The sequence below is a fragment of the Callorhinchus milii genome, unplaced genomic scaffold (genome assembly GCF_018977255.1).
Source record: "Callorhinchus milii isolate IMCB2004 unplaced genomic scaffold, IMCB_Cmil_1.0 Scaffold1, whole genome shotgun sequence".
Taxonomy (NCBI): Eukaryota; Metazoa; Chordata; class Chondrichthyes; order Chimaeriformes; family Callorhinchidae; genus Callorhinchus; species Callorhinchus milii.
The window spans coordinates 5,880,567-5,894,213 of NW_024704742.1; the positions used below are offsets into that span (position 1 = coordinate 5,880,567).

At 44.9% G+C, this 13,647-nt stretch overlaps 1 protein-coding gene across 2 annotated transcripts in view; it reads right to left on the reverse strand.

Moving 5' to 3' along the window:
• adamts3 (ADAM metallopeptidase with thrombospondin type 1 motif, 3) overlaps positions 1-10,969 on the reverse strand; it is a 50,700-nt gene extending 39,731 nt beyond the window's left edge. Inside the window, exons 1-3 of one of the 2 annotated variants that reach the window (XM_007898979.2) lie at positions 10,789-10,969; positions 10,464-10,494; positions 9,042-9,421 (exon numbers count right to left, since the gene is read on the reverse strand). In XM_007898979.2, coding sequence (XP_007897170.2) covers positions 9,042-9,421; positions 10,464-10,494; positions 10,789-10,860 — 483 coding nt within the window. In that variant the 5' untranslated portion in view covers positions 10,861-10,969. The remainder of the gene's footprint in view (positions 1-9,041; positions 9,422-10,463; positions 10,495-10,788) is intronic. The other variant, XM_007898981.2, reaches the window with a different exon arrangement.
• Between the last annotated feature and the right edge of the window lie 2,678 nt (positions 10,970-13,647).

The window sequence follows — 13,647 nt, forward strand, 5'->3', positions numbered from 1 at the left end:
TAAAAGGTTTAGGTTTTTAATTCACTATTCTCTCGTTTCCAGGTTCAGTCAGAATCTCTCCTATGTCATTGTGCCATTTCAGAACTTCTACGCCCCTCTCAATGAGGTTATTTCTTCTCCTCCAAAACCGGTCTCAAGACCCTCCTCTTCGACCGTGCCTTCGGTCACCCTCCTACCCCTATTCCCTCCCAGCCCTCCAGATCCCAACCACCGGCTCGGGTGAGGATCCCTGACTGTCCAGTGCCTTAGGACGTCTTCCTGACATGAAAGGCGCCAGACAAATGTAGTTTGTTGTTGTTGTTATTTACCTTGAACACTCACTGGGGGCAGTCAACAGATTGGGCAATTTTGCCCTTGTTAGTGAGTTTGGGATTTTGGTTGCTGACAGTTTAAAATGGAAACAAAAATAGATATTGAAGAGTAGCTTGAATACCGGCTTAGCTTCATACCCGAGAATCATAAAAACACAGACATTTTCAGCACAGAGGGAAGCCCTTCAGCCATTGTGTCTGTGTTATGCTATCTGTGTTTTTTTTTTAACAACTTCCTTTAATAAAACTCGCCTGAGTCGTCTCCACATGATGAATTATTTTGGTTTCCTACCAAAAAAACACTTTTTATTGCAGATTTTATTGCAATTCTCAGATTTTACAAATCAGATAAACGACTGAATCGTAATGGTTTCTTGCTCCCAAATAATCCTAAATCCCCGAATTCGTAATTTAGCTCCTGCATTTGCCATGTGAAGTAGATGTGCGCAGTATTATGTTTGAAACGAGCACAGGAACCAAAGTCTTGCCGTCACCACATGCACAGTTACCAAGTGCAGTAATGAAGTACCGTATACGCAGTACAGTACAATATATTCTGCTGAAACAAGCACGAAAAACTAGGTATTTGGATAATAAACTAGCATAAAATCCGACTTATTACAAGTTTGCCCTTTTGCCCAGTTTGACACATAAGTCACATTAAATTTTGTAGTCCCGACTGATACGACTTACGTGAATTTTTACTGTAAATCCACTTTGCAATACTTTTCCCATATCCCTCAAAGATTCTAGGTCTCAGGTGCTTTTCGACATTTTTTTAATGAAATATATTGATCCAGCCTCAAGAAGCACTCATTTGATAAGGTTCACACAAGTGGTTATTAGCAAAAACGAAAGCACATGGAATTGGAGGTAACCTTGCGACACGGCTTGGAAATTGGCAGGAAACAGAGAGCAGGGATAAATGATTGGCGGAAAGTGACAAGTGGTATACCACAAGTGTCTGCACTGGGGCCTCAGTGTTTCATCATTATATATATATACACATATATAAATGATAATAATCCTTGAATTTGATGTAACGCCTTATCACATCTTCGAGACGTCTCAAAGCCCTTCACAGACTATCCTGTAAAGTGAATTGACTGCATAGTTTGTGGGCGAAACACAGCAGCCAATTGCAATCGACTAACAACTGGGATCCACTTATTCACTGTCACTGAGAACTGTTGCAACAGCTTAAAATTATTGTTAAGCAGGACCCAGGTCCTTTTCATTTGCCATACGTACTTTGTTTCTATTTAAATAATAGTCTCTTCCTAGATCTTTTGTTCCCATGGGCATCGATCTGCCCATTTCCCAAGCTTGTTCGAGTCCTCCTGTATCCTATCCTGTTCATCTTTGCAGTCCACCACCTTCATTGGCTTTGTGTCATCTGCAAATTTAGCCCATGTGCTTGTGACTTCTAGCTCCAGATCACTTATGAAGATGTTAAATAAAAGAGGTCCCGAAACAGACCCACTGTGGAACTCCTCTGGTAACACTGTCCCAGCCTGATGACATTCCCTGGACCACCACCCTCTGGGTTCTATTGGTCAGCCAATTACATATCCAATGCAAGATACTTCCTCTGATTTCCGCTTTCTTTAGTTTCAGTACCATCCTTTCAAGAGGAACTGTATCAAAGGCCTTACTGAAATCCAGATATACAACATCCACTGCCTTACCTTTATCGAGTTCCTTTGTCACAGAGTCAAAGAAAAACAGTAAATTTGTTTGGCAGGATCTCCCCTTCATGAACCCGTATTGGCGATCTTTAATCATTTTATTACCGTCCAGATGCTCCATGACTTTATTTTTAATAAGAGTTTCCGTAACTTTACCCACAGTGGACATCAAACTCACTGGTCCGGAGTTTCCTGGGTCATTTTTGCAATCTTTTCTGTAAAAAAAATAGAGGAGTAACATCTGCCTTTCCCTAGTTCCCAGGCATGTCTCCAGGATTCAATGATTTCTGACAGATTTGTGCCAGAATTCCTGCAATTTCCTCCCTTAGTTCCTTAAGGAACCTTTGATACAATTTATCCAGCCCGTAGGATTTGTTTACCTTCAGTCGCACAGTTGTACAGCAACCATGCTGGTAGTGATGTATATAGCGTATAGTGTCTGCAATACCATTCAGTTCTCTTTCCAGATCCAATAAATTTCCCCTCTCCACCTTACTAAAATCTGTGGCAAAAAAAAAACTTATCTAATACTTCTGCAGCTTGTGTAGCATCTTTTGTCATGTCCTCACCCGATCCCACCTACAATGGCCCTATTCCATTCCTTGTTTTTCGTTTTCTTTCAGTGTAACTAAAAAAAACTTTATCGTTGTCCTTCAGATCTCTTGCCACCTTCAGTTCAAAAAAATTCTTTCCAATTCTGATACCTTTTTTACAATCCTGGCATGCCTTCTCGCCTTCGAGTAATGAGTCTGTCTTTCCTCTGTGCCATTTTAGTCCATGGCCTTAAATGCCTTTTTTTTTTTCCTTTTTATAAGTTGCTATGTGGCACTGTCCAACCAGGCAGGAGTGCTTTTAACAACAACAAGATTGCATTTATAGAGCGCCTTTCACGTCGGGAGGACATCCCAAGGCGCTGGACAGTTGGGTCAGGACCCGAGCATTGGGGGGAAATGGTCAGGGTGAGGGGAGGGAAGGAGAGAGTCGAGAGGGGAGCTGAAGGCACGGTCAAAGAGAAAAAGGTTGGTACCTTTGCTTTGCACGAGTACAAATTGATCCATTGCATTCCCAATCGCCTCCTTGAATAAGCTCCATTGTTCCTCTGCTCCGTTAGTCATGTTTAAACCTGCCAGGCTTACTCTGACAAGACTTCCCAAGCACATTAAATTGATCTTCTTAAAATTTGACAGTTTCGTTTTTGTTTTTATAACCTCGACAAATCCTTGTGATACCAAATGTGATCACTGTTACTTAATCCCTCACCCAACTTTGTGTTGGAGATGTGATTGTCCCTGTTTACTCGTAATCAAGTCCAAGATGTTATTTCCCCTTCTTGGCTCCTTTACAAACTGAGTCACACAACACTCTTCCTTTTGCTCTAGAAATTCCTTCCCTGTTTTACCAATAGACCCATCTTTATCCCAATCAATTTCTGGTAAATTAAAATCTCCAACTACGATGATTGGTCCTTTGCTCGTCACCTTCCTTATATCACCCCACAATTCCAGATCAAGGCTATCACCCTGGCCTGGGGGTCTATAGCAAACCCCCAAGAGTTTACCTCTTTTGCCAACTATTAATTCTACCCAAAGTGATTCTGAGGCTGCCCTCCTCTCTTTTTATATCCTCTCTCATTTGTGCCTCAATACTGGAGTTTATATACGTTACGGTAAAGTTATCACATGATATCACAAAATCCCTGGTTTCACAATTTTATCGAAATTTCAGGGATTTTGCGATTCGTGAATCACAAGGGGAGAGTAATGGGATGATTAAAGAGCTACAATGCAAAAACGCCCAATGTCACAACCAAAGCGCTGGAACTATTCAAGTCTCTCTATGAGGAGTGCCAGAAGCCTGTGGCAAACTGAATGGTGTTGTGATTCCCGTTCTCACTGAAGACTTTGCGTCCAGGGGTCAAGTTGATTTCATTGATATGCAGTCCACCTTGAACTCAATCTTCAAGTGGATTATGGTGTGCCAGGGCAATCTCACCTCCCAGTTCTATGTACCGAGGCCTCTCACAACCCAGAATGGTCCACCCTCCCGTTTTGTTCAGGTGGAGCTTATCTGGTCAGTGTAGGTGCCCTTTTTCCAAAAGACGCCTCACTGTCTGAGGAATTTAAAACCTGATTCCTACACCAATTCCTTAGCCACGCATTGGTCTGCCTTATTGCTCTCTATCTCTCCTCACTAGCAACTTGAGGTCTTTCCCTTAAGCTTCCTTCCTAACGACCTGTATTTTAGCATGTGGGACTTCTGGTCTACTTCTATCTATGTTATTTCTTCCCACATGGGTTCCTCACCTGCTCCCTCCAGGTTGTGTCAACCTGGGACGTCAGATCCTCAACTCGGGAAGCAATTTAGCATTCCAATTTTCTGGGTCTGGTTTGCCCAGAATTCTATCTGTGAACTGAATCATCAAAACCCCAAGCAACACAACGTGTCTGGTTTTCTTTCTCTTTTCCCCTCCTTCTCCGACAAGCTGCTGGATTGTCTCGGTGGATGGCACATCCTTGGCTTTTTCGGTCAGCCCTTCGGTTTCCATGTCGTTTCTCTCCAGAGGAGAGAAATTGTTTGAGAGCACCAGGGACGCCTTCTCCTGCTTCGTTATCTGACCACAACTTCCAGAGTTATATCTAAGACCCACCCACCTCTTCTCGGTACTGGGGATTCCGCTCCTACTCTGCACCTCACGACGGCCTCCTCTAATACCTCAGTTATACAAATTTCATCCTCCCTAATACTTTGAAGCTTGGCCAGTCGCTCACTAAGACTGACCATTTCAGCTCAGTGGTTAGAGCACTCGCCTCACATTAGCTCAGTGGTTAGAGCACTCGCCTCACAAGTGAGAAATCTGGGTTCGATTCCGGGGCAGAGCAAAACATTGGGCAAGTTTCCTTACTCCACATGCTCCTATTTACCGAGCAGTAAGTTGGAACCCGGTTGTTAGTCATTTGGAGGATTGTTTTTCCAGGGCTAACAATCCCTTCAAAAATAAAATAAATAAAATGATAATAAATTGGTTACTCAATCCACGGCTGTTTGTAGGACACTGTTGGGCGTAATTGGTGCTGCGTTTCGCCCACAAAATGTACAGTCAATTCACTTTACAGTATAGTTTATGAAGCGCTTTGAGATGTCTAGAAGACATGGATAAGGCACTATATCAAATGCAAGAATTATTATTCTTATAACCTGGAGCTGGGAGGCAAACATCTCACAACTTCTGCAACGCACAAAGTATTCCATTCTGATTGAAGTTTAACTCTTTAAAAAAAAGCCGGTTAGGTTTTCTCACCTGCCTCTTATTAATTCCCATTGATTCCTATTTCTATTATTTCTTGAATTTATTGGCCTCTTAAGTCTACTATATAGTTGAGAACTAAATAATTAAATGCTAGCTTTTGTTTCTCGGTTACTCTAATATATAAAAAGAGAACTATACCGAGTTTGATTTTTGAAACCGGTGCACAGAAATGATATCACTTAATTTGGCCATTGGTTCAAGTGGGAGATTTTGAAAAATCATCATCACACACAATACAACTTCCAAACAATATTGTTGTTCACCTTCCAGCCATTTGTGAGGCATTGCTGTCTGCAAATTGGCTGCCGCATTTGCCTATAAAATACAGTCGCTAGAAATCCTGTAAAGCTCTCCGAGATCTCATCCCAAAATGCAAGGTGCTATATCAAATGCAAGGATTATTATTATATTTGTTATTTCTATAGAATGAACCAAAGGAAATGACTTTTCCTTTCTATCAGTCTGTTCCAATCAAAACATTTCTTTGGTTAGGAGCTCCTCACGTTTGGGACACAACGTAATAAAGTTTCATATGATCCCTCTTAACTGTTCCTTTTTATAGTTTCAGTTACTGTTCAGCAACGCCCTGTTGCAACATGAACCCTATAAACACCCTATATACACATACACCCTATAAGGAAATTCAGCTTGTGAGACAGCATTTTCTAACATTGTTCCACTGTATAATTACCACAAAATTTGGTATCATATCCACTCCGGGAATCAAAGGGGCTCTATTGTTTCTTTAACTGTATATTTGCTATGGCAAGAGCTTTCTGGCTGTGATCTACATTCCCTACTATCTTAATCACCATTTATATTTTGGCTCTCTTCAGCAATCCCTTAGTCTCTTAATTTCCTCTCCACTTGTAGTCATCTTAGAGGGAAGATTGGTTTTATTCTTTCCCCTAGTTTGTTCTCACATTACTTTCCACCGTTCTCTGCTGCAACTCTCTCCTTGTGGTATATATTTATTTTGTATTCTCAGTGAAGCATTTTTGAAACAATTCCATCTTCTGTGCTTTTCCTTTCTATCAGTCTGTTCCAATCAAAACAAAGCTGTTGGGTTGAAAAGTAGAATGCTGTTGATTTAACAAGGGCATTAAGTCAAAAATAAATAATGATAATAATCCTTGCATTTGGTTTAGCACCTTTCACATTGGGAGGACACCCCAAAGCGCTCGACAGGATATACTGCAAACTGCAGTGAATGTGTGTTTTGAGGGGAAAAAAAATAAGCTTAAATAACATGCTTTTGACTGTGATAAGACAAGGAAAATATAGATAAGGTATAAGAAATTCCTTCTCAAAGTAGTCAGCAGTTCTTCCTGTGTTTAGCACACAACAACTTGCTTTTGTCACCTTATTATTTGTGTTCATTGACCTGCTTTCCTTTATATTGTTGTGCCTTTTGCATTTTATTATTCCCGTTGCGTCATTTTTATCCGATTTGTCGGGAGGTATAAGTAAAGCATAGGGTGGTGAGAAGCTCCAATAAAATACTGTTGAGCTTACTTAATCATGCTTCTCCGTTTAAATCAGGAGGGAGGGGGATTTTCATACGCAGATTGAGCCTACGTCACAGTCCTTTAGTGACACAGGAGTCTGGCGGACGCTTCTGCTGTTTACATAAAGCAGTGGTAGAACCTGTCGTCGTGTTGACTCTCGTTATCGAAGTTACACCTTAGAAGAGGGAACCCGGACTCACAGAGGAAGATTGGTCGCGGAAGCCACCCGGTTCACTACGGGGGAGACATTTACATTAGCACAAGGTTCCCAGCCACCGCTTCACTCGGCTTTTCGCTCCTCTGCCAGGCTTGGGGCCTCACCTCTGGCCTCCTCCCTCACCTCTGGCCTCCTCCCAAACAATCATATAGGCACAAACATGTAGGTTAACAGTAAAATGTGCCTGTCAATAGCACTGATCAGCAACCCGCAATGTGCAGTTCCAGTTTCCCTGCATTTTTTGGCAAATATTTCCGCAATTTTCCATTGGCCCTGCTTCTGCTGACTCTAAATCAGAATATCTGGTCAGTGCCGAAGGAAATCAGCAGAGAAAGTGAGTGGGCAGAACTCTGGCAGAAGGTGACTTTGGGCAAACAAATTGCAGGTGAGAATATATTGAAAACAGCAAGCACGTAGGAGCAGATGTTTAGGGCACATAAGTAGTTCAAAAGCTAGTTTTTCAGGGCAGAAATCAATCAATTACGCTAACACAGTAACACGATTGGCTTTTAATATAAAGTGTTTGGAATATAAAAGTGAGGGAATGCTACTCATGTTACATAAACCACTGATCAAACCTCATTTGGAGTATTGTGTTGTTTCGGGAGCCCCATGTTAAGAAGTTATAGAATTATAGAGCGCAGAAGGAGGCCATTCGGCCCATCGTGTCCATGCCGGCTCTTTGAAAGAGCCGTCCAAATTAATCCCACTCGCCTGCTCTCTCCCCATAGCCCTGCAAATTTGTCCTCCCCAAATAGCTATCTACTTCTCTCTTAAAAATTGTTATCGAATGTTCTGCCACCGCCCTTTCAGGCAATGCATTCCAGATCTGAACAAATCGCTGTGTGAAAAAAATTCTCCTCGCCTCCCCTCGGGTTCTTTTGGCAACTATTTTAAATCGGTGTCCTCTGGTTACTGACCCACCCGCCAGTGGAAACAGTTTCTCCCTGTTCACCCTATTGAATGCCCTAATAATTTTTAACACCTCTATTAAATCTCCCCTTAACCTTCTCTGCTCCAAGGAGAATAATCCCGGCTTCTCTCGCCTCTCCTCATACCTGAAGTCCCTCATTCCTGGTACCATCCTGGTCAATCTCCTTTGCACCCTCTCCAATGCCTTGACATCCTTCCTAAAGTGTGGTGCCCAGAACTGAACACCGTCTCTAGCTGAGGCCTAACCAGTTTTTTGTGGCCCAACCACTGATCAAACCTCATTTGGAGTATTGTATTGTTTCAGGAGCCCCAAGTTAAGAAGTTATAGAATCATAGAATTATACAGCGCAGAAGGAGGCCATTCGGCCCATTGTGTCCATGTCGTTTCTTTGAAAGAGCCGTCCAAATTAATCCCACTCCCTAAATCTTTCCCATTAGCCCTGCAAATTTGTCCCAAATATCATAACCTCCTTACTTTTGTATTCTATGCCCCTATTTATAAAACCGAGTATCCCGTAAGCTTTTCTTAACAGCTTTATCTACCTGTCCTGCCACCTGCCTTCAAAGATTTGCTTTTGTGGAACCCCAGGTCTCTCTGCATCCCCTTTAAGATTGAACCATCCTTTCAGATTGAACCATCTAGTTTATATTGCCTCTCCTCATTCTGCCTCCCAAAAATGCATCACTTTGCATTTCTCCACATTAAATTTCATCTGCCACATGTCTGCCCATTTCACCAGTCTGTCTACGTCCTCTTGCGGTCTGCTGCCATCCTCCTCACCGCTTACAACTTTTCTTGGCTTAGTACCAGGCTAACCACAGTATAACCCTAAGAAATGAAGAATTAAGGGAGATAGAGGGCGATGTGAGTGAGGATGGAGGGTTGGGGAACACATCTGCCATGATCTATTCTAATAAACTGACTGAATGGGCTAACTGGCCTCCTGTTCCTACTCACAGTTGGATGGATACCCGCTGCTATGCCAGGCTGAAGCTCTGTAACCCAGGACTGTGGGGTGGTGCGTGGGTGAGGGGAGCGGGGGAGGTTTGGGGTTCAGTTAAAGTGCTATTTCTCACCAGTCCGTCGCAGTTGTTGATGGCGACAGTCGCTGATGGGATATGAGTGATGCCCCCGGTGTAGACACAGCCCCTGCGGATGGGCTCCCGGTAGCTGCTTGCCTCCTCCTGGCTCTGCCCATCTCGGGGCCACTCGAGCGTGGCTCCCGGTGCCACCAGCCGCTGGTTGGGCCGCACGCTCAGGTGCAGGTTCCTGCCGAAAGCGCTGATGTTGAAGTAGAGAGTGCTGGAGGGGGGCTCCTGCTCCCCGCTGCTCTCCCGCCTCCTCCTCCCGCCTGAGCCGGACACCAGATGAGACACGAAGTGGCCCCGGGAGTCGGTCCGGAGCGGCCGGATGAAAGCGTACTCCCCCCCCGGCCGCTCTGAGAACCTCCGCAAAGCTGCAGTCAAAACAGACAGATGCCACGTCAGTCAGAGGATGGTACAATAATAATGATATAATAATAATAGTCCTTGCGTTTGATAGAGCGCCTTATCACGTCTTCGAGACGTCTCAAAGACTTTCCAACTTTAGCAGCTGTGAGCCGTCAAGGCTGAGGCCCAGAGCCTTGCAACACGCTGACCGTCTGTGTGTCCGTCTGACAGTCTGTGTGTCCATCTGACAGTCTCTGTGTCCATCTGACAGTCTCTGTGTGAAACGCTGGTCCATGCCTTTGTCACCTCTCGGCTGGACTATTCAAATGCCCTCCTCGCTGGTCTCCCATCCACTACCATCCATAAAATCCAACTCATTCAGAACTCTGCCGCCCGCATTCTCACCCGCACGAAACTCCGCTCCCCGATCCCCCCAGTCCTCGCCAGACTGCACTGGCTCCCTATCCCAGAAAGGATCGACTTCAAGATCCTCACCCTTGTCTTCAAATTCCTGCACTGCTCTGCACCCCCCGACCTCTCTGACCTCCTCTCTCCTCAGCACAGTACCCGTTGCCTTCGTTCCTCCGGATCTGGCCTCCTTCTTGTCCCCCGAGTCCTCCACACTCAGCGGCTGTGCCTTCAGCCACTAAGCCCCGAGGCTCTGGAACTGCCTTCCTCACTCCCTTCGTCTCGCTCCCTCCCTTCCCATTTTCAGGTCTCTGCTGAAGACCTTTGTTTTCATCCGTACCTTTGGTCACCTTCCCGCCCCCCCCTCCCCCGGCTCGGTCCCGCCATCCGTTACTGTAAAGCGCTCTGAGACGCCATCCGGCGTGGAGGGCACTATATAAATTCAAGTTGTTGTGGTTGTGTGTCTGTCTGACATTCTGTGTGTCCGTCTGACAGTCTGTGTGTCCGTCTGCGCCCCCCAATGTGAGACACAGCCTGACTCAGCGCAAATCACACTGCCCGCAAATCTACCTTCGCTTCACTCTCAGATCTGGTCACAGAAATGAAGTCTCAAGAATAAATCAGACACAACTAAGTAGTAGGGAGAAATGTTCCACGTACCTCCTCCGCTGTCAGTGACTTGAACTGCAGCCTGTTGGGAATGAATAAAAAAAAAGTATAACTGAGCACTGAAGTCAAAACGTACGATTTAAAACAGAAAAAAAAAAACAGTTTACACAAAGGTGCTCTTGTAAAACCTCCATCCCTCTCTCCCTCCTTCTCTCCCTCCCTCTCTCCTTCCCTCCCTCCCAGCCCCAGGCTTCTCTGAAATCCATCATAACTCAGCAACGTTCAATTTGCCATTTTGACACTTTTTTTTTTAAAACATTTCTTGCATCGAATAAGAAGAGCCCGAAAGGCAAGCGAGCGGTAAAGCTAAACATACTTGCGCTGCAGCCAAACTGACTAAGGTCCCAGCAGTCAGCCACAGTGACAGGGCTGTAGGTTTACGCATCATCCACTGGTCGGTAAAAACCTTTCCTCTTGGGAGGTGAGCCCTGCTCTCGCTGCAGTGCAGTGCGGTGCAGTGCGTTCAGAGCTGCTGCGATGGCAGGATGTTTGCATTTGCGCTGCTTGTGTGTGTGGTGGCTTCAGCTCTGCTCGTACACACAGCCCCAGCAGCCAGCAGTGCTTGACGTCAAGGGCTCAGAGTACAACCACATGTTCACACACAGCTGCCAAACAGCCAGAGCCTTGCCTCTGCCTCATAAACAGTCAGGATCACAAGCAAAGGTAGCTCGATAGCTGCACAGCACACACACACACACACACACACGACTGTCAGAAGGATTTCCAACGCCCCCCACCCAACCCCCAACACCCCCTATGTATGTAGAGTGAAAGTTTCTTTAAAAAAACACATGTTTTCACTTTTCTGCAGCTCCAGTGATGTATTAAGTTCTGCTCCTCTCGAGTGCAAAATGCAGACTGACACTTCTCATAGGTTACTTTTGGTGGTGGGGTGGGGGTGGGGGGTGCGGTGGGGTGTTTGTTACAGACTGTCCCGGTGGGTGAATTTGGATAAAGGTTAAAGGTGTTTTTAACCTTCAATCAATTAAATTATTAGAATGACAATTTTACGCATTCAATTGTCAATGAAATAAATTACAATAACATTTATTTTATTTAAATATCAAATAAAAATAAATTACAGGCATAAAGAGGGATTTTATCTTCAACTTTCACATGTTGCAGACAGTATCAGACAGAAAGAGTGTCTGTAGGGGTGGGCGGCCGGATTTATTAATGGTTAAATGAATGTCCTGCACCGATGCCAAAAGTTCAGCAACACTTTTATTGTCAGTTTAGTGTTGATAATGAATCCACTTGAAACAGCGCGTGCTTATATTCACTGTAACCTAATGGCAAACCGTGTGCAGCTGGCGTTTCAAAGCTTAGGATTTAATCCGGGTGTACTTTTTGATCGTTAGCAATGTCACCTGGTGAACTGCGTTCCCGGCATATGTTTGAGCACACAAGCAGAGAGGTCCTGCCCTGGTTAACAACAACCCGAGTCAGCAGTAGCGCAATTTTCCTTTCTAATAATCTCTCGAGCGAACAATGTATTCTACGTGCAGACTCTACTTCATTCAGCTACTTTCTTGTACAATAGAAAATACGGGGGGCTCGCTAACCTGAGATAAAATGACAACGCGGCCTATTTAGATGTCAGCCCGTCTCAGTTGACAGCACTCTCGCCTCAGAGTCAGAAGGTTGTGGGTTCAAGCCTCAAGTCCTTGGGAATTTCAACTCAAGTAGTCTTGGCTCAAGCTCCGATGCAGTATTGGATTTATTAATGGTTAAATTAATGTCCTGCACCAATGCCAAAAGTTCAGCAACGACTTTTGCCTCTGCATACCGCTCAGCTCCCACCCCCAGCTTGACAAGTGCTTTGAGATGTCCTTCTAGTGTAAGAGGCGTGATATCAACGTAAATTCGATTGTACTTGAACATCAAACAACGATAGCAATGGATTGTGCAAAATAATTCCTCAATTAAGTGACATTCGTGAGATACAATCCAAAACTTAACCGGTTAATGTGCTTCCTGATATAGAATACGCGGATCGAATATTTGAGTGATCTAACGCACAGTGTGGCTGGTATGTTGCCAAATTAAAAAGAGATAGAAAGAGTAAATTAATGATGCGTCCATTATAATAAGCACAGACTTCAGCGCAGAAGGGATCCATTTGACCCATTGTGTCTGGACAACATCACTGCCAATGCTTCCAATTGCAATGTATAAGTAAGATCATAACATTGGCTCTTGCTGCTGCATTCTGCAGCACATTCCATTGTGATTCACCAGTACAGGGTGCGGACACGGCAAATATATTGCCTGCAGTGCCGTCAAAACATTCACAAGGAAGTATTGGGTGGAACACAACCGCTGCAAACAATTAATAAGCAGAACGCTCCGTCTCTGAAGAAAACACATCGCATCACACTCCCAACAGAGTCCAGTGCCTTGAGGAGAGTGAATTTCCGAGCTTTAATCATAATCATCCTTTCATTTGACGTAACATTCTTCACACTGGATGGCCCAAAGTGCTTCACAGTGGATGCACTGTAAAGTGGAGTGACTGTTTTGTAGGTGAACCTCCTCCCTCCCACCCAACGCCCTCCACCCCCAACCCACCCCCCACCAGCTCAGCCACTGTTAAGCACTTTGAGACGCTGCCCCACGTAAAAGTGCAGGGCGCTACATAAATTCAAGTTGTCGATGAACGTGGCAGTCATTCACGCACAGCAAGGTCCAGCAAAACGCCTCCATGTGTTTGAATAGCCAGCTGTTGGTCCAGTTAGACATATCTTTAGGAAAGGAGATGCAGGGCTTCTGTTGCCCCCTGTGGATGGAGGTACTCGCAGCAAAAACACACAGGAGGGGGAACCAAAGTGCGGGAATCACAGCAGAGAGAGAGCGCTCGTCAAAGTACCAAGTGACGTCCTCTCTCTCTCTGTGACCAGGGCTCCCTCTGCCTCCTCGTCCTCCTGGATCTCTCCGCTACATTCAACACAGTCGATTACACCATCCTCCTCCACCGCCTCTCCTCCCTCATCCACCTTAGTGGAACCCACTTGCATGGTTCGGGTCCTGCTTAACCAACCGCCAGCATTTCAACTCAGCAAATGGTTTCTCCTCTGGCCCACGCCCGGTCACCTGCGGTGTATCCCAGGGCTCCATCCTTGGCCCTCTTCTTTTCCTTATCTATGTGCTCCCTCTCAGCGATGTACTCCTCAGA